The sequence below is a fragment of the Anas platyrhynchos genome, chromosome 8, assembly GCF_047663525.1.
Source record: "Anas platyrhynchos isolate ZD024472 breed Pekin duck chromosome 8, IASCAAS_PekinDuck_T2T, whole genome shotgun sequence".
NCBI lineage: Eukaryota > Metazoa > Chordata > Aves > Anseriformes > Anatidae > Anas > Anas platyrhynchos.
Window position 1 is genome coordinate 16,096,480 of NC_092594.1, and position 21,198 is coordinate 16,117,677.

The 21,198-nt window shown below is 61.9% G+C and overlaps 2 protein-coding genes across 3 annotated transcripts; both read right to left on the reverse strand.

Moving 5' to 3' along the window:
* Positions 1 to 150: 150 nt before the first annotated feature.
* OLFML2B (olfactomedin like 2B) lies at positions 151 to 9,240 on the reverse strand. 2 transcript variants are annotated; one of them, XM_038182831.2, is made up of 8 exons: positions 8,973 to 9,240; positions 8,057 to 8,320; positions 6,347 to 6,454; positions 4,420 to 4,578; positions 3,169 to 3,406; positions 2,116 to 2,652; positions 1,735 to 1,911; positions 151 to 1,487 (listed from the first exon to the last, which is right to left on the reverse strand). In XM_038182831.2, exons 1-8 carry the CDS (start codon positions 9,099 to 9,101, stop codon positions 886 to 888), a joined length of 2,214 nt encoding a protein of 737 aa, XP_038038759.2. In that variant the 5' UTR covers positions 9,102 to 9,240; the 3' UTR covers positions 151 to 885. The 2 variants fall into 2 exon arrangements, with proteins under 2 accessions (XP_038038759.2, XP_038038760.2); XM_038182832.2 differs by having other exon boundaries at positions 3,178 to 3,406; positions 8,973 to 9,236.
* A 6,321-nt stretch (positions 9,241 to 15,561) lies between these two features.
* HSD17B7 (hydroxysteroid 17-beta dehydrogenase 7) lies at positions 15,562 to 20,944 on the reverse strand. Its single transcript, XM_038182718.2, has 9 exons — positions 20,790 to 20,944; positions 20,477 to 20,680; positions 20,300 to 20,392; positions 19,609 to 19,723; positions 18,886 to 19,080; positions 18,235 to 18,339; positions 17,115 to 17,171; positions 16,776 to 16,874; positions 15,562 to 16,539 (listed from the first exon to the last, which is right to left on the reverse strand). The coding sequence occupies exons 1-9, from the start codon at positions 20,822 to 20,824 to the stop codon at positions 16,444 to 16,446; spliced, it is 999 nt and encodes a 332-aa protein (XP_038038646.1). The 5' UTR covers positions 20,825 to 20,944; the 3' UTR covers positions 15,562 to 16,443.
* Between the last annotated feature and the right edge of the window lie 254 nt (positions 20,945 to 21,198).

The following is a 21,198-nucleotide window of genomic DNA, read 5'->3' on the forward strand; positions in this document are numbered from 1 at the left end:
CCCATCCCGTGGGAGGACAGGGGCTGCTCCAGCAATGCCAGGACAAGCGGTCGCAGGCAGAACCCAGCCTGAGCACCAGCCCCGTGCACGCATTTCTTTTGTGGGGTCCCGGAGGGTGACCCAACCCCAAAGAAAGCCCCAGACAGCTGCAAAGGTACTTGATCTTTTATTATTAACAGCAGGTAAATACAAGATGGTGCCAGGCTGGGGAGGCGGGGGGCTCCTGCTGGCCGTGCCCTCCAGCAGAGCAGCACCCGGCAAATCCCAACGGGGGAAGATTTGGGGTTACAGAGCACACAAAGGTCATCTACAGCTATTTACAGCCCCCCTCCCGCTGCTGGCTCCCAGCCTGGCACCCGTAGCCCCCCGGGGCTCCAGGGGGAGAGGGGACAGTCCTCAGCGTTAGTGCCAGCACCGGGGCTGCGCTCGCAGCCGCATCGCACAGGGGTTCTCCAAAGCACCTGGACACCAGCGTCCCGCCGGGCCCTGCAGCCTGCAGCAGAAAGGCCAGCTTTGCACCAGGGGCTGGGTTTGCTCAAAAAATAAAAAGCTGATGAGCAGGGCGACGTCTGGGCCACCTCCTCCTGCGTGCGCGGAGCCCGGCGTCCCCTCCCGAAGGAGCAGCCCTGCTGCCACCGGCCCCTGCGCGCTGCCCCGGGGATCAGGAGCAGGGTGCACCAGAGACAGAGGGGGTGGGCCCGGCCTGGGGATCGATCTACAATCCACCATAAAAAAAAAAAAAAAACAGCTTGAAACGCCGAAAAAAAAATCATTTACTCTTTGATTTGTACAAAATAATAATTATAATAATAATAAAAATAACAATAATAATAACAAAAGGTGCTGGCGGCCCCTCGCTCGCAGTGCCCCGCCGTGGCGGGGGGCTCAGTAGGCAAAGATGACGTGGTAGGTGACCTGGTGGCCATTGTCCCAGGCGTAGAGCAGGCGGTCCTTGGGGTTATAGTCTATCTGCGTGGTGTAGGCGTACTCGTTCTCGAAGAGCAGCCGGGGGATGATCTGCGTGTTGGTGTGCGTGTCGAAGGCGTAGGAGATGTTGGCGTTCCTCTTGTTGTAGCTGTCGACGGCGTACAGGACGCCGCAGATGACGAAGCAGTTCCCGTAGAAGTTCTTCCGCAGCCCCGTCCGCCACGTGGTCTCCTTCTGCGTGCTGAGGTCGGCGGCGTTCAGCTTGCTCAGCACGATCACCTCCTGGTTGAAGCCCTCGTAGCTGATGGCCGGGTAGATGACCCACAGGCCGTTCTCGTCCACGGCGAAGTCCACGTCCGAGTGGCCCCGCCACCGCCACGGCGTGGACTCCTCGTAGGCCACGTCGTGCAGCATGGCCCAGGCGGCCACGTAGCGCTGCTTCAGGTCGTACTTGATGATGTTGCGGGTGAAGGCCCGGTTGTAGTAGAAGGAGCCGTTGTAGACCACGTGCCCCGTCCCGATCCAGCTGTAGGGGAGCTTGTAGGAGTTGCTCCAGCGCCCTGAGAGGCAGAGACACCGCGCTGGTGAGGTCCTCCCTTTCCTGCACCCCCTTCCCCGCCTCCCGTGGTGACATGAAAGGTCACAGCCACCACGGGCAGCCGGTCCTGCCCCGTGCTGGGAACCCCACACCGGGTACCACCACCCAAAAAGGTCCTTCCCAACCCTAGCATGGAATGGGGATGGCATTTGTGGCAGCCCAGCAGGGCCTGGCACAGCCCCGGGGACACGGGGACGGCGCAACCCCACCTTGCTTGAAGTTGTCGAGGTTCCTGAACTCCACCAGCGTGTTCCCGTAGTAGTAGTTGGTGACGTAGATGCGCTCCTCCCGGGCCAGGGGGTCCTTCATCCAGGCCCCCTCGTTGCGCCCGTAGGTGTTCTGGGTGGTGGGCCCCGAGATGGTGGACAGCGTGTCCTTGCAGCGCCCTGCGCGGGCAGAGAGGGGTCACCAGGCTGGAGGCAGGGCAGCGGGCAGCACCCCTCTCCACCCCCGAACCGGGGAGGGGACATCAGTAGGTTCCAGAGTGAACAAGTGAAGCTTGGTGCCCCAGAAGAGCCCAGCGTCTCCCACCAGCGACCAAACCCAGGGGTGAGCACCCTGCCCCCGTGGCCACGCGCAGGAGCACTCACCGATGATGTTCCTGATGTCCTCCTCCTCCAGCGCCTGTTTCGGGGTGGCGGGGATCGTGGGGCTGACCGGCGTCGCAGGGGTGCTCGCCTGCTCCGGGGGTCCCAGGCTGCTCCCGGTGCCAGGCTCAGGGCTCGTCCCCGTGTCCCACGGGCTCTGGGCTGTGGTGGCCGCAGCGGGGCTGGGGACGTGGCTGGTGGCCGCGGGCAGGCTCTCGGTGGCCGTGGGTGCCACCGCGCTGGCCGATGCTGTCGGCAGCTGTGGGGTCCCCTCCTCGGGCGGCCCCGATGGGGCACTCGTGGTCCCCAGGGTGGGGGGTGGCGGGCTCACGGTGTTGGGGTCTGGCGTCGGCCCCACGGAGGCGGCAGGGGACAAGGGCAGGGTGGTCGGCGCGGCGGTGGTGGGGTCGCTGCTGGGGGTGGGCGGCCACCCCACCGGGGAGGGCTTCCGCACAGCCTCGCCCGCCCGCCCGCTGGGCCGCAGGAGCTGGTCCTCGATCAGCAGATCCACCGTGTTGTCCCCGCTGAACAGCTCGTCCTCTGCCGCACGGACACGGGCGTCAGCGGAGCCACGAGCCTCCTCCCACCGCCCCGTGTCCCTTGTGCCAAGCCCACCCGTCTGGGTGTGGGCGCTGGATGCCCACAGTGATGCTCTCAGTGGTGATTTGCCCGCTGGCCCTGCTGCTCGACCAACACGCCCAGCGTTAGCCCCACGGCACCCCTGAGAAGAGAGGGACTCGGAGTTCCTCTCCACCCCGTGTTCTCATCTCCTGCCCCTTTATTTCCATCCCGCAGCTTCAGTTTTCCTGCTCTGGCCTCCTCTCAGAAACCACGTCTCCTGGATTAGCAGCTCATCCATCCCCGCGGCTCACTCCTTTGGTTCCCCTGCCCTGCCAGCAGCCTGACCCAGCACCTCCGCACCCCGTCCCCCAACCCACGTCTCCAAGCCCCCTACTCCCTACTCCGAAGGCACTGTGTCCCCCACGCTGTCCCCATGCTGTCCCCACAGATTCCCGAGGGACGAGGCTGCTCCTGCTGGGGATTGGGGCCACAAACCCGACTCACGCTGCTCCTCGATGTCGTTCTCCAACTCGCCGGACTGCGCCTTGTAGTAGGTGACCCCTCGCACGATGGTGGGCTTGGAGGGAGGCCGGCTGCGCAGCCGCAGCTTCCTCTGCAGGAGCTGCTTGGGCTTCTCCTCCTCCGCAGCCAGGTGCAGCTCCGGGAGGGACTCGACGGAGTTGATCTGCTGAGAGATGGTCTCGTCCTTCAGGAACCTTTCCTCGTACTTGCCCTGCAGGAGACGGGGAGCTTGTTATGGGAAGATTTTTAGGGGAAAGGGCAGGGGGTTGGCACGGGTTGTGCCATCCTTCCTCAGGGCTTGCCGTGCCCTGCGTTGGATCACGAGTGATGCTGGGCAGCCGAGCACGGGCAGAGCCCAGCAGCCACGGCTCAGGGCTGTGGGATTTCACCTCATTAAAGCGAAATGGAAAGACAGACGGAGCGTTGAAGCCGTGCCCATTTGGCTGCGGAGACGGGCCCAGGATTCCTTCGAAGCCCCGCTGCAATTAACGGCGCGGAAGGGGGAGTGCTGGGAAATGAGGTCACTCAGGGTGATAACGGCCCCGCGGCAGGGCTGGGACCCCCAGCGGGCACCCCCCTGCCAGCCGTGTCCCCCACATCACAGGCAGGGCAGCCTGGGGGCCTGGGCATCACACGGGCAGGGGGCAGAGGCCGGAGCACCAGGGCGCGGAGCAGCACAAAGCCTCCCCAGCTCATACAACCAGGGCAGGGAGGGGGTCAGGACACCCCAGCGGGGCTTTTCCCCCACAAACACCCTCCTTGCTCATCGCAGCAGCAGCACAGAAACCCCTGCCCCAGCAGGATCGTCCCCACGTGGGGCAGACCCACGGGGTGCCCACGTCTCTGCCCGCAGCCTGTGGGCGCGGGAGCTGGCGGGGAGCTGCTGGTGATGGAAAGCAACGCGCTGCCCGTCCCCGGAGCCCCCGAGCCCCGCTAATCAAAGGCTTCCCAGCGGCTGCCGGCCGGCCCCGCAATGACATCAGTCTTTCCGAGCACTCCGACCTGGAAAAGCAGGAGGGGGAGGCGCGGGGAGCAGCCCGGTCCCGCTGCCTCCCACGTCCCGGCCGCAGCTGGGCCGTGCCGGGAGCAGCAGGCTGGGGCCGGGCTTTGCTGAGCGGGGAGGGAAAAAATAACCTAGAGCTGGGCTGCCTCGATGCCCAGCCTTACAGCGTGGTGCTGGGGGCACGGGGAAGGCAGAGCAGGGCTGGTGCCAGGCGGCCGTACCTCGGTGTGCACGTAGGCAGCCTCCGCGTCCCTCTGCAGCGAGCCCTCGATGTCGGCGAGGCTGTTGGAGATGAGGCTGGAGCAGTTCTCCCGGCCCTGCGGCTCCTGCAGAGGCTCCTCCGCGGCGGCTCGCTCCCCGCTGAGGTTCCTGGCCATGCCCTGGGAAAGACAGAGGGGATTCAGCCCAGCCCGGACCCCTGGAGGAGGGGGGCTCTGGGCTCACAGCCCTGCTTCTCCCTGGGGCTGGGCACCGAGGGGCTGCTGCCCTCTCAGCTCAAAACCTCTTGGTCCTCTCCATCTTCAGCCACTCGAGGAGACGGCACATCAATCAGAGCACTTTTGCACATAGCCTGGAGGCAGTTCCCCCCCGATCCTTCATCTCGAATCTGTCCTGCCATTAATCTCTCCTAAAATCCGCCGTGACCTCCATCTGCGACCCCGGAGCTGCCAGCTGAAGCAACAGCTGCGAGCTGACGACGAGGCAGAGGAGGTGCCAGCTCTGCCGAACACGGCTCCGGGGTCCAACCACGCAGCGTTTGTGCGCGACACCTTGTCACACTGGAAAAAAACTGGCAGTCCCTTCCCCTCCAAAAACAGCCACCCAAGCCCGGTCAGCCTGCCACCCCGCAGGGCATTTAATTTCGATTTGATTAATTTTAATTTCGAGTTTTGAGGCCGAGTCCTGTAACACGGGGACTTCTCGGCAAGCTTTTTGTTGCAGTAAGGAGAGGAAGAGGGGAGCTTTAAGATGCTCTCCTAGGAGCAGAAGCAGCTTTGACACCCTCCTCCTTTAGGGAGCATGGCTGTTTCCAACTGTCCTGTGCCCTTGTCACTTATTTTGTGCAATATCTGCTCTAGGGGGACAAAATCCTTCTCCCTGTGAGCAGAGGGCCAACGCGGTGCCCTGTGATGCTCTCCGAGGCTGCTCAGCTGCTTCTCGGGGGAGCAGCTGCCAAAACCCTTCTCGCCTGGGGGCCAACACCTTGGAGCGATGCCGGGGCCTCCCCCAGCACTCAGCTGTCCCCTGCAGCCGGCCCCGTGGGCAGGAATTTGGGTGCGAGGCCGGGGACAGGAGGCTGCTCCCAGCTGCTGCCTGCAGCTGCCCCCTTTGGAGGTGCCTTCCCCAGGCCCCGGCTGCTCGCAGCGCTGTTGGGTGCATCCTCAGCGGGTGCTGGTGGAAAAGCAAGAGCAGGGAAAGCACGGGGACGCTCTCCGTGGCGCTTCCCAAGCCTCCGAGCTGACATTTTCACCTCGCTGGCCTCAGGCGTGCACAAACCCCCGGGGCAGGACGCCCCCCACGCCAAGCCCCGCTCTGCAGCGGCACGGCCCGTGTCACCGCTCCCCTTCCTTCCTCGCCCAGGACTCAACGGCAGCCCCAACAACACCTGGGGAGCGAGCCAAACCGCAGGAGGAGGGTGGGATTGCAAGCACACACAGCGGTGTTTTATTATTTTCAGACCTCAAAACCCTTTTCCTCCTTTTGGGTCAACACCCTGTTTGGAAAGCCGGCTCCTCGCGGCCAAGTGTGCTCCTCTCGGCTGTCTCTTGCCTGACCCCAAGGCGGAGCACCCCGTGCCTTCCCAAAACACTTTGCAAGTGGAATTTTGGCTTTATAAATCACCGCTTCTTGGCCGCTGGCTGCAGCCGAACGGGTCCGTGCTGCTCCGACAAGAATGTGGGACTGCTGCCCCAGACACAGACCCGGGGAGCGCGCCGCGCTGCTCGCTCTGAGCACGGCTCAGCGAACTGCCACCCTGCATCGTGCCAGCCAGGGGAAAACTGAACCAAATCTATCTTTTAGCAGCACCGAGGAACGAGCCAGAAGAGTTAATTATGGTTTCCTCCACCAGGAAGGAGGCTCCGAGCCCACCCGAGGCACCAGGTACAGGGTTTTGGCCGCGCCCCGAAGGCGAGGGGGCTGCCTTACCTCCTCCAGCCTCTCCACCCGGCCCACCAGCTTCGTGGTGACCGAGTGCAGCTTCAGCAGGTCCAAGCCGTAGAAGGCACTCTCCAGCATCTCGACGATGGAGGACAGCTGCGAGGCAAACGGAGCACACCGTCAGGCAGAGGTGCTTGATATGAAGCACCCAGAAGGGTTTCAGTAGCCAAAAGTCAAGGGTAACGCAGGTATCTGAGCACAAGGGGATATTAGAGAGCAGTTTTGTCCCTGTACAGCCAGCACTCTGCATCTGGGGACGATGGGCTACTCTTAATGCTCCTGGCTTCCACCTGGAGGGGATAAACAACCTCGGCCCACCCAGCCCGCAGGGCAGGCAGGGGCACGGCACACAGCACCGCGCGCTGGGTGCGAGGGGAGCGCGGCGCTCACGTCCCCAAGGGTCAGCTCCCCAAGCGACACGGCTGGCAGCCGAGGAGCCAACGAGCGAACATAAAATGAGTTTGAGATCAGACTCTGAGCTCCTGCCATCCCGTGCTTGTTTTTCCTGGAACCAGGGGAAGCTTGTTAAAAAATAAAAATACTCACAAAGGCAACAGCGCGCGGGGGCCGAAGTTCAGCGCCAGCCTAGTAAGAGCCGGCTTCCCCGGGGAACCACCTTGTTGGAGGGATGCTGCCTCCTGCCTCCTCCTCACAGCCCCCATTTAAGAGGTGCCTGCCCTGGTCCCACCTGGGTGGGGATGGCCGTGGGAGCAGAGGGCAGAGGAGCCCTGTGGTCGGGCACGGGCACGGAAGGGCTGGGGAGGGCTCCAGGTCAGGCTCCAGGCCCCCAGGAACACCAGCAGAGGACCAGCAGCAAGCTGCCACCCCTCAAAAAGAGATTTTGGATTCAGCTGCCCCGGGCTGACCCTCCCTGACGCACCGTGCCGATGCGCACACCCTGACTAACTCCATCTCCTTCACTTTGCCCGCCGGGGGTTTGCTTTTCCCTGCTCTGAGGATCCCCGCAAACATTTGCTGCACGCCCTGGGGTGCTCCCAGCGCTGCCCGCCTCTTTTTGGGGAGCCTCCCCACAGCTCCCGTGGCCGGGCTCTAGCAGCAAGGACGATCCCCACGTGCGCAGTGCTTGGACAGGCTCCGCGAGGCGGTTTGGCCGCGGGTCCTTGCGAAACACCCAGGGAGCCAGGGCCAGTTCCTCGAGGGCCGGCGCTGGCTGCGAGGCATCCCCGGGGACACGGCACGGTGCTGCCGGGCGAGGGGGCTTCTCCGGTGGTCGAGGGGCCACCAAAAAACTCCAGACTGTGATCGCAACAAGGACAAAAGCCACCCCGGCACCGTCCCCGCCAGCACTGCGGCACACTTTCGTGCTGACACATCAGTGGCTTGCAGCCTGCAGAAACCAAACCAGCCCTGTGAGCATCCCGCGGGGCGTCCCTCTGCTGCGGGGCACCGAGGGCAGGGGGGGACGAACGGGGCCGTGGGGAATCACTGCCAGCAGCTGCCTGAGGCAGTCCCGGCCATCCACAAGGGCTTTGACGCCCGCCAGCTGGTGGTGGCAGCTTCCCCGGGGCTTTCTGTATGCTCCCAAACCCAGATGGATGAATTTATTGGAAAATGCCTCTGTGCCCAAAGGCAGCAAACCGTCCCCCTGGTGCCCACAGGACGTCACCAGCGCCACCCGCTCTCACAGCACGCCCCCAGAAGGAGTGAGGACCCCAAAAATCCTTGCCGTGCCCCTACCTTCAGGTCACTGCTCTCCGCCTCCCGCAGCTTCTTCAGCCTGAAGTCCCCCTCGCAGGGGTTGAGGGCGGACGGGGGGGCGACGCAGGCGCACTTGCAGCCGGGTCCCGAGGTGATGGTCTCCACCGTGTAGAAGTCCTCGGCTCTGAAGGCGCCCTCGTTAATCCGCTGGCAGGCGCCGCGGCCCAGGGGCCTGACCAGGCACTTGCAGCGGCAGTCGGAGCCCTCGGACACCGCCTTCACCTTGTCGTAGTCACCTAGCAGCTGAGCACCGGCACCGTCAGGCCCCTCGGGGAGCCTCACGGTGCCCCGAGCCTCCAGGAAACCATCCCAAAACCGGTGGACAAGTCCCCTACAAAGCGCTGGGCTTTCTGCCCCTACACGGGGAAAGCCGCCTTCCCGCACCAGGGTGGTCTTCGTGTCCATATAAGAATGACCCAGGCTCTAGGAGCTTTAGGGATGAAGCCCATCCCGCTGTCCCTTCATGCTTGGTGTCCTTTTGGGAACAGCCACCCCGTAAGCCACCTGCTGCCCCGAGCCAGGCTTCTTCGCAGGGCTGGGGCAGCCGAAATAACCCTACAGGCAGCGGGACCTGGCGGTGGGACAGCCCCGCCGAGCAGCCCCGCACCGTGCCAGGAATTTCCTTCAGCTGCGGAAAGTGCTTTGGGGAGCCCGAACACAACCGGGACGGGGTTTGTTTGTCCAGCAGCCACCCCAAAAAGCTGTTCCGGAGGGCAGCCAGCAGCACGCAGCGCGTTTCGGAGGGGGGGCGCACAGCGCGCCCATGGGACGCCCCTCTCCGGGCACCCAGAGCCCCCCCATGCGCCCACCCAACGCCTCCCAAAGGACCCCCTGGATTCCCCCAACCCCCCCGGGGGCTGTAACAGCGGCACCCCCCCTCGGCACCCCCCCGGACCTGCGAGAGGATGTTCTCCTGGTTGTCCGCCTCGTCCTGCAGCGGCGGCTCGGTGGAGGGGCCGGGGGGGGGCCCTGCCCGGCAGCCGACTCCCAGCGCCGCCAGGCACAGCAGCAGCCGCAGCGCCATGGGAGGGCTGGGGGGGGGTGTGAGGATGAGGATGGGGATGGGGATGAAGATAAGGATGAGGATGGGGATGGGGATGGGGATGGGGACGCCGCTGCGCGCTCAGGTGCGGCGCGGAGGGCGCGGGCGGGGCCGGGCAGGGCCCCCGCCTCCCTGCCGGCCCCCCGGCCTCGCCCCCAGCCTCCCGGCCTCGCCCCCAGCCTCCCGGGCTCCCTCCCCGGCGGGCGGAGCCGGGGATGGGCTTGGGGTCGGGGTTTGGGGCCGCCCCGGGCGGTGCTTCCCACCTGCGGAGCGCAGGGGGCTGCCCGAGCGCACCCCCACCCCGGCCGGGGAAATTGGGGAGGGGAGAGGGGGGAGGTACCCGGGGGGGGGGTCACGCGTGGGGGAAGCGGGTGAAAATGGGTGGTAAGGAGGTTTTTTCCCAGCAAACAGCAGCCCCTGGGCACCAGCTCCCTCACGCCCACCTCCATCGCTCCGTGCTGCTGGCAGCGGGGGTCCCCCAGGGGCAGCTGTGAGACCGGGGCGCATTTGGGGCCCCAGCTCGTGTCCCGCGGGCTGCCCAGACTGCATTTGGGGGATTGGGCAAAACCCCCCAGGACAGGCGGGTTTGCTCCTTGCTGTGATGCTGCAGCCAAGGCAGGAGGGGGACTTGCAGGAGGGCTGCCACCCGGGGGGCCGCCCTGTCCCCCTGCAAACCCTTCAGCCCTTTCCTCACGGCCACTTTCAAAGGCTGGAGAAAGAAGGGAAAGGAATCAGCCACGGGGTTTCGGAATACGAAGGCAGGGTCTCCCCCGCCACCGACATCCTTTGTTGCCTTCTTTTTTTACAAGGTGAAGGAGCTGGTGCCGGTGGTGTTGGGTCTGGGCTGCAGACAGGTTTAAGCCTGTCCTTTGGGGGCGAGCAGAGACAGCGGCAGGCACTTCTGCTCCCTGCGGTGCTCTCTAAACTCTGAATATCCCTCCTCGAAGGGGAAAAAAAAAAAAATACACAACACACCACCACGAGGAAACCCGCAGCCAGAGCTCTCCGAAGCAGCCCTGAGTGAGCACGGCGGGGCCGCAGCACCACCGCGCGGAGCCGAGCGAGGAGAGGAGCTGCTGCGGGCACAAAGCCCTGGGGAAGGCAGGATGTGCGCTTGGGTTTCTTGCTCAGGACTCTCCAGAGATCATCTGCTTTCTTACGAAAAAAGAAAGAGAAAAAAAAATAAAAATTCCTGGCTGCACGTGCCAGGAATTGGTGCTTCCCCTCTCTGCGCTCCCGCGGTGCGTGCCAGGGCTCTCCCAGCACCTCTCTGCCCCTCACCTCCTGCGGCCTCCGGCCCTGTGAGCAACAGTGCCAGCACCACATCCTCCTGGAACAGAGCAGAACTGCTGGGGGCAGGCCCCACAATCAGCATCCTCGTGCTTGGTCTCGCACGGCACCGTGAGCCACCCCAGCTGCGCCTTGCAGGGCCCACGCGCAGAAACGTGCCCGCGGAGCACGCCGCCACCGCCAGTGCCAACGGGGGCTTGCGAGGGCGGCGCTCCCGTGACTGCCAAGGGCCAGCTGAGGCAAACCTTTGGGGCGAGAGGTGGCCCAAGAGCTGCACGCCCCCGGGGTCACGGCTTGACGAGGGAGCTGACGCCCGTCCCTCGTGCATCCGCTCCGCGCCCAGGATCAGGCGCGCTCCCTCCCAGCCCCGTCGGTGCAGCAGAGCTGTCCCACGGAGCCGTGTGACGAGGCAGGAAGGCTCCTGACGTGAGCCCGAGCTGCACGGCAATTTGAGAGGCTTCCTCGCTGACCTCAGCAGTGACACTTGGGTTTGCACCCATGAGTCAAGCGGGTGAATGCAGGTGTGCCTGCGCTGGGAGCCTGCCCTTCCTGAGGCTGCCCAACGCCTGTCACCTGCAGGAGGCACGCCTGCGCCAAGCTGGGGTTGCAGCACCCTGGGCACATAGGGGAGCTCTGCCCGAGCCGAATAGAATGTGTGTTTTAAAAGAGCAGTTTTTAAACCAGGAGAGCTTTGCTGTGCCATTCAGCTGCGATGAGCCCCTAGGCTTCCTGGGCAGTTCTCCCCGGGAAGGCCTTCTGACAGCAGCTTGGCGCTGGGTTTTGGAGAAGCCACGCCAAGCCGAGCTGCACAGGAGCTGAGCGCGGAGCTCAGGCCACATCGCCACGATGTGAGAAAAGTGGGCTTCAAACACGTTCTGCCTTGTAGCTGCATTATTCTGATATCCACGCTCCCTGACTGTGCCACCTCGCCGAGCTGTGCCAGGCTGGGGCTGTCAGAGACTGGGACCCATGCAGCTCGGTGCGTGCCCTGTACCTGCAGGGTGCAGGCAGCACAGCCTGGAAAATGGTTCAGGATAGGAGCCCAGATTGGGCATCATGAGACAAAACAGCCAGAGGGTGACGGAGGGGAGCATCCAACCCCCTGACCTCATCTCATCCCCTACTTCTTCCTCCCGGCTGCATGCGGGATGCATACGCATCCTGCCTCTCTGACATGCCAGCCAGCTGGTGCTGTGCCCACCTCGTGCTGTAATCAAACCCGCCCAAGCCCCTGTGATCAAGGGGAGGTTCCGCCTCTGTGTTTCAAAACCCAAATCCCCTTGAGCATGCACACCAGGGCAGCACAACGTGCCCTGGTCATTGCTGGCAGCTGGGTGAGACCTTCCTGGGGTTTTGAGGCCGTGTTGCCAACACCGATGCCCTGCCACGCTTCCTTTACACCCACCTCCCACGCTGGTGTCCCTAGAGACACAGATATTTGAGCTGCCTGTCAGCTTTTGGGGAGCACCAGCATCTGCCTGCATGCCCTGCATGAGCTCTCACTATTCCCATGACAAACAGCACCTCTAGGGGTGAGCCTAAACGGAAAATGCAAAATAAAAGGTCTGTAGACAAAGGCTGTGATGGGGCAAGCTGGTCCAGGAGGACAGAAGTATCCCCTCACAGCACCTCGCCTGCACATCCACTGCCCCAGGAGCCCCACATTCCCTGTTTTGGGCAGCGCAGCCCTGCAGGAACCATGGGAGGCTCCAGCTGACAACTTCCAGGGGCCAAAGCACTTCTCATGGCTGGGTGAAGCGAGGATGCAAAACCTGTTCTGATCTCCCAGAAAAAAAAAAAATAATAATAAAAAGAAAAAAAAAGAAAAAAAAAGGAAAAGAAAATAATGTAAAAAAGAAAACAGAAAAAAAATGGGGGGGGGGGGAGAAAAAAGGAAAAAAAAAAAAAGAATTTTCTAGGGAGAATTCCAGGTTGGACAGAAGTCTCCAAGGGCAGCTTGGCTTCAAACTTTTTGGCTCCAGGAAGACCAGCCTGGCCATCGCACATGTATCCCCTGCCACTCTGGCATTCTCCTTGGCATGTCCTGTCCTTAGTGCCCTGCTCTGCTCGCCCCTGATCTCAGCCGGGGACCTGGCAGTGCGTGCAGGGAGCCACAGGCAGAGCCCTGCGCACCCCAGGCAGCCCCTGCCGAGGCTGCTGGTGGTCAGCACTGGCCAACACGGGCAAGGGGAGCACGGTAAGATTTGGGGCTGTGGGTCTGCTTCCAACCAGCCGTGCTCTCACGGTGCCCAGGGTGCCGCGGTTCAGCCCTCAGCTCCCACGCGGTGAGGAACCCAACCCACCGGGGTGCCCACACCCTGCTGCCAGGGTCTCCGGGCTGGGGCACAGCCAAGAGGAAAAGGTGGGGAGCGAAGACAGCTTAGGAAGGGCTGATAACAACGTGGCAGGGCTCCCTGGCAGAGGCCTGGGTCACGAGGAGGCTGGCAGGACCTGTTGCAGCTGCTTACAGATGGGGCTTGGCACGCGGTGGGCAGCCAGCAGCAGCTCCAGGGCAGGAGGCTGAGCCGTGAGGCACCAGGTGGCTCCGGGACACAGCCACCACATGCCGTCAGCATCCCCCCAGCAGGATGTCTGGGGTGGAAGCACCACCCATCCTGTCCCTTTGTGCCATGGCGCACCAACGCCAGCTCCTCCAAGGTCCCTGCCCATGGCTCACCGCACGTGGGGGACCCACAGAGGATGACGGCACGGTGTCTCCCATCCGTACCCCCCGTTCACAGGGAACAAAGTGAGGAGATGCCATGGAGCCAGCCTAGGGAGGCTCAGGGAGGCTCTCATGTCCAACGTGAGCAGCCAGAGGAGCTGCTGAGTTTTCCAGGGGCTCTTCTGGGGAAGGAAGTGCCGGGGGCCATGGCCACGTGGGCGGGAGGCAGGCTGGCATCAGGAGTAGACCTGGCATCTGTCCGGAGCTGCCTGCCCGAGCACGGATCCTGGCAAGGCACGGGTTTGGTCCCAGGCCTTGTGGGAGCCCAGCTGGGTGCTGCTCCTTTGCTCCTTCTGGTCCTTGGTGACTCCTTCGTGGAGAGGCCGAGCTCACCCAGCCCTCAGCCATCTCCTGCTCCCTCCTGTCTCAGCCACATCTCGGGCTGCAGCTCCCACCCACCCCACAGAGCCAGCTGGGCTGTAAACAACAGTGAATTCCAGCTGCATTTGGAGCAAGGCGGCTCGTTGTCCTGTGGAGATAAGGATCTGGTGGCTTGGGACTAAGCACGATCAGTAATGATGGAAGATCGCACGGCCCGGCCGTGCAGGATGCTGTGGAGCGACCACAGCAGCTTTTCACGCTCAGCACCTGCCCCAGAGCCTCTCTGGTGGCTCCCAAAGCAGGCACCGCGAGCTGAAGGCTCCCGTTTTGGCACTGACTCACTGCTGCTCCTCACCTGTCACACATCCCAGCGTTTCCCACCCTCGTGCATCACCCCGGCCCCACCACCAGCCCCGTGCTCCGGGCAGAGCCGCCTGTGACGCACGACGGGCCTGTCACCTTCACGTGCAGGGCCCGGGCCTGAGCCTGACTCAGCCATGTCACCAGCAGGGTCTCTGCTGACCTGGCTCAGCCGGCGAGGAGAGACTGCTCTCCATGACCCAGTTGCTGTTTCTCCATTCCCAGTTTCACACCCAGCTGCACCCGACAGGCTGGGGGATTACTGGGGATTAAGCTCCTCGTGCAGGCAGCTGTTAGCCAAGGGCAGGGCACTGGGAGCCGTCCCCGTCCGTCCCCGCAGGCAGCTCGGCACCCAGAGCAGACACCCAAAAGCCAGGATGGATTCACCCCGCAGGGAACACACCACAGGAGCTCAGCAGCAGGGCTCCGGGGCCCACACCCAGCCTGGTGCAGGGACACACAAGAGAGCCCAGGAGCCGCCTCGGTGGCCTCCCAGCAGACCTCACCTCAGAGGACGTGCCCTGGAGCACCTCTTCAAACTGGGGACACAGCTGACAGCACCTCCAGCTCCACACTGAACCAAACCCAGGGGAAACCACCAGGTTTATTCCCTATTCCCAGGCTGTCCCCTCTCCCCAAGGCTGGCATCGTGCTGCAGTGCCTTTTGTTCCTCCTCCATCCAGCTCTGTTGAAGCAGGAAGCAGAGCTGGAGATCTCCAGAGGTGACTCCACGTCCAGCAGCCACAACCACATCCTGCAGGAGATGCCCCCAAAGCCCAGAGCAAACACTGCCACCCACCAGGTGCCGTCAGCAGGCGAGCAGGTGGAACTGAACCCTGCACGACAGCTCAAACCCTTGGCTAACCTCCAACCCCAAACCCTCAAGGGAGGGCCACGAAGTGCTTGTGGGGTGAGCCCAGAGACCCGTGCGTAGATCTGATTGACTCCAAAATGATCAATATCTCAAGAATTGGTTGGAGTATCGTGCCTCGCCTTCCCCTGGGCCCAACACAGGCAAGAAGGATTTGCCCCATCCCACCAGGCTGAGCGTCCCTGACACCTGCACAACTTCAGCCCCTAGATACATGAAAAAGAGCCAGTCAAGGTAAATGCTTAATTCCTCTCTGGAAGCAGCAGCTGGGTGTTTTGGGCACAAAAAAAGACAAAGGAGAGGCAGCCAGCTGCTGGCAGTGGCTCCTTCCCCACGGAGAAGGGCACCAGGAAGGTGGAGCTCTGGTCTGGAGGGTTTGGGGGTTCAGCTGACCCAAGCCACAGCACCAGGCCCCTCCGGGGCCAGCCCTTGCTGCAGGGAAATGAAGGCACAAAGCACGGCCCCGGTCTGCCCCAGAGGTCAGGCTCCCTCCCAGCCTCCCCCTGCTGCTGCCAGGCCGCAGGGCAGCACCTGGGCATGCCGAGCACTCACTAATAGGCCACTAATAAATTAATAATTATGTGACAAGTCCGGGTGAGTAAGTGCCAGAGACATCTACTGCTCCCCCAGTGCCTAAAGCTGGGAAATAGTCTACAGGAGTTCAGCACACAAAACCACACTGAAGTCCTCAGAAGTTACTAATGCCTTCCCCTAATTAGAAGGAAGAGAAGTAGGCCCAAGCAGGTTGCTCAGAGCTCCCCTGGGGAAGGGGGGACCCAACCCCACAGCTCCCCAGGAAGGCCGGGGCTCGTTGTGCAAGGCACAAACCAGCCACCAAGTGTTGAGCAAAAACCCCATTGCAGCAAGGCCTCGAGTCAGTTCCAACTCTTTATTTGTTGCAGCGTTTGAAGTACACCAGGCACTCAGTGCGGCTCCCGAGACAGATGACAGGAAGAATACTTGGTACAGTAAACATTAAAAGACAACTAAATAGGTAAAATAACAGGGTAACCTCTCATTCGTGCTACAGACAGAGCGGTGTAGCCCTGAAACCTAGCCACCATCAATGCTTCCAGCCTTTCCGGATGGTCAGGGCTGGACTACATGGCCCCAAATCCACAGGATGGCTCATGTCTGGAAAGGCACTGTCCTCCCAGCTGAGCCAAGGGGTGCGTGTTGCATGTTTGTTTTAGGCCCAGCCCAGCTTTTCCCAGAGCTGTGCCTCAGCTGCCACAGAGCCCGACTTCCAGAGGTCAGATCTTGTTGAGCACGCCCGGAGAGCCGGCCCCAGAGCTCAGGTGCAGGGACAGAAGCAGCTCCGCCGAGGACGGGCCTTCAAGTAGTGCAGGATTAACCACCCGTCACGAGTCGGGGCCGTCTCGAAAGACTGGTGGAGCCACGAGGCACGGCGGCACCCAGGCTGATGCCTTTCCCATGCTAAGCCAGACGTAAACCATATTTTGAGGTCCTTCCTGAGCTGTAGGCAGCTCAGTCATGCTTTTGGAAAACAAACAAAACTCGCAACTGTGTTGAGACGGTTCCCACCTACACTAGGTTTCCAGTTCTATCCCAGAAAGGTCCCATCCCAGAAAGACTAAATGTTTCTCTTCAGTTTTCACATTTCCCTCTTCAGGAACTGTTCACCTCCTGTAGAGAAGGAAGCCGTGTGCCTGCAGCACGGCAGGCACGACTAGCACCAGAGTGAAGGAAGCCCACGTTGCTGACACGAGCCTGTTAACCCACAGACGGGCTTTTACTTAGTCTAGGAGGTCACCGTATCTCTCCAGAGTCTGCTCCTCCAGTTCCAACAGCTTCTGGTAAAACTTCTCGGCGGTTTCTTCATCCACATCCATCTGGAAAAGAATAAGTAGTGAGAGGCTCCACAGCACCCCGAGCTTCACATCACCTACCGCAAACCTTCCTGGCCTGCCCTAGGAGCTCCCAGACCCCAGCACGGGACTGGAGGTACCCCAGGAAGCCTTGCAGACAACCCCAATCCCTCCCTGTGCCCAACACGTGCCCAGTTCCTGCTCCAGGGCAGGACCACGGCCCAGCCGAGCCCCCCACCACAGCAGGCAGCCCCGTTCACCTTTCTGGGCTCCACGTAGTTCTTGCCCAGCCCGGAGGTACAGCTGTGGTACTTGGCGAGCGCATCCAGGTACTCTGGCTTCTGTTTGAACAGCCACACCTAGGACAAACAGCAGCGGAGCAGAGATTTAAGGGACGGGGTTTTCCCCAAAGCCTTCCCTTCTGTAGGCACCCGATGACGGGCACGAAGCATCCAGCACCCGGGGGCCAGCCCTGGCACTGCTGGTGCCCCGCGGCTCCCTGCTGGGAGGGATTCAGAGGGGAGATGCAGCACACAGCCTGCAGGCACTGAGAGCTCCCCAGGAGGGAGGGCTGCTAAATCACCTTGTGAACCACTTACATGGGCTTCTGCTCCATTAAACGGCGTCAGGGTGTAAGTCTTGGCAAAAAAGCGTATCTGAGGGGAAACGAAATACAAGGCAGAATCAGCGTTTCGGCCCAAGGTTTCTCTGGCAAGCCCAGCAACACAAGATCACCCAGAAGGGGTAGAAAGGCTTTTAAAAGCCAGCTACAGGCCTCACCACCTGCTTGCGACCAGAGCATCCCTTTAACATCAGGAGCTGGGTTCCTGGGAGCCTTCCACCAAACCCAGACCCCACACCTCCAGAGGCAGGGTGCCCAACCCACACCCCGCAGATGCCTTGTCCCGGTGGTATCGGGATCACATAAGGCAGGAGGCAGAGTGGCAGTGCCACCAGCGCTGGAGGACACACGAGAAGGCACTGCCCTCTCCTCTGCCAGCCGAAAGGTGATCCCGCAGGGCCGGCTGCTGCCACGTGGGCAGCCCCAGCAGGAAGGCCCATCCTGCTGCACCAGCAGCAAGGCTGCAGGCAGGGCCAGTACTCAACCTAAAAGGCAAATCCTCAGGAAGACGGACAGGGACAGTTTGGGGAGGCAATAGAGAGCAGATGACTTGGTATTTTTCAGTATTTTTTTTTTCTATACCTTTACAAAGCAAAGCCTGCTGCAAAAGTGGACAGCATTTCAAGGCAAAAGGGACGAGTTTTGTCCTGAACTCTGCTGCCACTGACACCCAGTGTTTTACAGGCACACAGCACGCTGGCAAGGGGAGCGTGCAGGGCTGAGCTCAGGCTGTGTGTACAGCACCGCCCAGCAGCAGAACTGCAGGGAGGGCTCAGGGGAGCTCAGCTGGGAAAACTGAGCCCCAAGGTGCTAAAGGACAGGTCTACAAGATGTGGCTACACCTGCTCTGCTTCTCCTTCCCACTTGTTCCTCAGGAGGAACCGACAACAGAACAAAGACACCAGCAGGGCCCTCTGCCCAGCACCATGTGGGTGCAGTAAAGCCCTGTCCTCTAACTCCCCAAGCCTGCTACGTAGCAGCAATAGCATCCAGGAGCACACAGGCAGGCTGCACATCACTTGCAGTGAAACACATCAATGCCTCAACCCAAATCAACTCCAGCACATGCCCCCACACCAGCCAAGAGCTTCACTCACCAGCCACATGATGGGCATGAGCAGCGTCCACAGAAACACTGGCAGAATTCTGTAGGTCATGTTGGACATGACGAGACCGGGACAAACCACGCTGGAATACAGACCCTGCGGAGAGGAAACAGCCTGTGAGCACCCCAGAGCAGAGAAGGGAACATACCCCTTCCCTAAGGGCACTTCCCAGCAGGACAGCGAAGGAGATCACAGAGAATAGCACATACCCGTGTCTCTGGGACTGCAAGAACCAGAGTGATCAGACTGATTTTTGAGGGGTCCCAAATTAGAGGCCTTCACGTTAAGTCTGTGCCTGTTACAAGCCCACCACACGGCCTCCTGACACATCAGGACCTCGTGCAGGTGCTCTACATACAGTTCAGCAGCCGCCCCACAAGCCCACACAGTCACAGCAGCAGCTCTTTGCTCTTTAAGACCAGTTTTTTGTCTAAAGAGAAAGCTTTAGGAAGGTAGGACCCTCTCCTAAAAGCTGCTGCTTTCCTCTGGCAGTCTGAGAGCCCCCCCAATCAGTTCTTACGTGTGCACTAGAGAACAGACCTGATTGCTAGGAATTAATGCAACACAGTAGCAACAATGCAACGATAATTACAAATAGGAGGTGCTCATTAGCCTCTTCAGATGCACAAATCCCATCGTCACCTGCTTATTAAGTTTCCTGTTGAGAACCACGCTCGTCAGGTCAGTGGCGTATTTGGAGGAACTGTATGATTCCTGCCCCTTGGCATGCTGATAGTCGGAGAGGCTGAAGGCAGATTCCCTGGCGTTGCTGGAAGAGGTCCAGATGAGCCGGGAGGGCTTTTCATTCCCACAGAGCAGGGACTCGAGCTGACGAATCTGCAAGAGACGCGTTAGCCTGCTGAGCACACACTTTTAAAAGCTTACGGTACGGTTTTACCGTTCTGAAGAGCTGCTCCCAGTCTTAGCCAGTCTTCACCAGACTGGCCGCACAGAAGCCAGCAAGCTCCATAAAGAGCCACAGCTCGTGTGCAGCCTCAGCCCAGGTTTCCCCAGGAACACCTGCAAGCAGCTGGCATCCTTTGGCACAGCTGTTCAACACCTCAGCACTCAGCAGAACCAAGCCTTGGTGTCCTCCCAGGACAGGGAGAGAACTACGCAAGGTTTGCCTCTCTCCACTGACCACAGGAACCTTCAGATCGCATTACCCCTTGCAATGATGGCTCCGCCACCACTTGGAGCTATTTTAACAAAGCCTGAGACCTTTGTCCTATCGTTCCTTGTGTCAGGCTCCTGCCCGCAGCAGTGTCAGCAGCTGTAAGGCAGAACTGACCCCTCAGCCCCCACCGTGCCCATCCCTAGCCACATCAACCAAACCCGCAGCCCGATCTTCGTACACAGCCTCACCAGGATAAAGTGCCCAAAGAGGTTGGTAGCAAACACCTCCTGCAGCCCGTCGCCATTCAGCCTGTCCGTCTGGGTCATTACGCCTTCCGCTGTGGTCAGCATGTGAAGCAGCTTCCTGGAAGCCGAGGACAGGAGTTAGAGAGGAATCAGACACAGAAGGGAAGCTCCACCATGGACAGAGACCCAGCACCAAGCCTAATGCACATGAAGAAAGGAGCCTGGCACCTATATTGGGCACCCGGCTATATCAGACCCCATGCCCTTCAGGTGCTGCCGGGCACCTCACCTGGCTGCCAAGCCCACCCCAAGCAAGCCCACACCTTGCATGGGGCCATGCTCCAGGGGCAAAAGTTTTAAACTGAACGAGAATGGATTTGGGTTAAATATAAGATTTTTTCATGGGGCTGAGGCACTGGCACAGGCTGCCCTGAGAAGCTGGGGATGGCCCATCCCTGAGGGCATTCAGGGCCAGGCAGGAGAGGCCTCGGGGCACCTGGACCTGGTGGGAGGTGTCCGTGCCTGGGGCAGGGAGGTGGACATGGCTGGTCTTTAATGCCCCTTTGAACCCAAAGCAGCCCGTGGGGCTGTGCCGAGGAAGGGGAGCAGGCCTTCAGGGCTCACCTCACCCCCCCCAACACCAGCAGCACCCCGACACCCGCTCCGTGCAGTAACCACCCCCGCGTCCCCCTACCCGGTCAGGAGGCCCTTCCAGAGGGCCTTGAAGTTCACGTGCGGGTTGGGCATGATGCCGGCGTTGAGGTAGACAAAGTCAAGGCGCTGGAACCTGCGTGGAGATGGGAGCAGCAGGGTTAGGGTTGGGGGGGGGGGGGGGGCGTGGGGAGGGGCCACGCGTGGAGGGGCCACTCACCGGCAGCGCAGCTCCTTCGCGGCACGCAGCACGGAGGCCAGGCTGCCCAGATCCACCTCCACGGTGGAGACCTGAGCGGCGGGGTGCAGCTCCAGGATGGCATCGCGCGTGGCCTCGGCCTTGAGGGCGTTGCGGCAGGCCACGCACAGGTGGATGCGGCCGTCCTCCTCCAGCAGCCGCCGGCACAGCGCCAGCCCCACGCCGCTGCGAGGGCACGACACGAGGAGGGGGGGGGTGGAAAAACGTTAGGGGCACGCGTGGGCACCCCACGGGGTCCGCTCCCCATCCCCGACCCGGTCCCGGTGGCACTCACCCGCTGGCGCCCGTGACCAGCACCACCCGCTCCATGCCCGCGCCGCGATCGCGATCTCCGCCGCCTCCCCCCCCCGTTTCCCCGCCGGCGCGCTATAACCGCCTCTTTCCCGCCTGACGTCACAGCCCCGCCCTCCGCCGCCAGCCAATCAGCGCGCGCCGCGGGGGCGGGGCCGCGGGGGGCGGTGGCGTGATGGTGGGCCGAGAGCTGGGGGGCGGGGCCAACCGAGACCACGCCCACCACGGTTGGCCACGCCCCCTGGGTCTTAGCCACGCCCACAACCCTGAGCCACGCCCACCCCCATGCCCTATAGGGTCCCATAGGGGTCCCATAGGGGTCCCTTAGGGGTCCCTTAGGGGTCCCTTAGGGGTCCCAGTCCCCTCCTCACCCCACCCACCCCTCGTCCTCC

Excerpts from the sequence above, each read along its gene's own strand:
- HSD17B7 (XM_038182718.2), bottom strand. The coding sequence starts at position 20,824 with ATGGAGCGGGTGGTGCTGGTCACGGGCGCCAGCGG. Across the intron at positions 20,393-20,476 it reads GCGAAGGAGCTGCGCTGCCG|GTTCCAGCGCCTTGACTTTG; the intron begins GTGAGTGGCCCC and ends ATCTCCACGCAG. Across the intron at positions 16,875-17,114 it reads TTAATGGAGCAGAAGCCCAT|GTGTGGCTGTTCAAACAGAA; the intron begins GTAAGTGGTTCA and ends TGTTTGTCCTAG.
- OLFML2B (XM_038182831.2), bottom strand. The coding sequence starts at position 9,101 with ATGGCGCTGCGGCTGCTGCTGTGCCTGGCGGCGCTGGGAGTCGGCTGC. Across the intron at positions 4,579-6,346 it reads GGGTGGAGAGGCTGGAGGAG|GGCATGGCCAGGAACCTCAG; the intron begins GTAAGGCAGCCC and ends TGTCTTTCCCAG. Across the intron at positions 2,653-3,168 it reads CGAGGAGCAGCGTGAGTCGG|AGGACGAGCTGTTCAGCGGG; the intron begins GTTTGTGGCCCC and ends TCCGTGCGGCAG.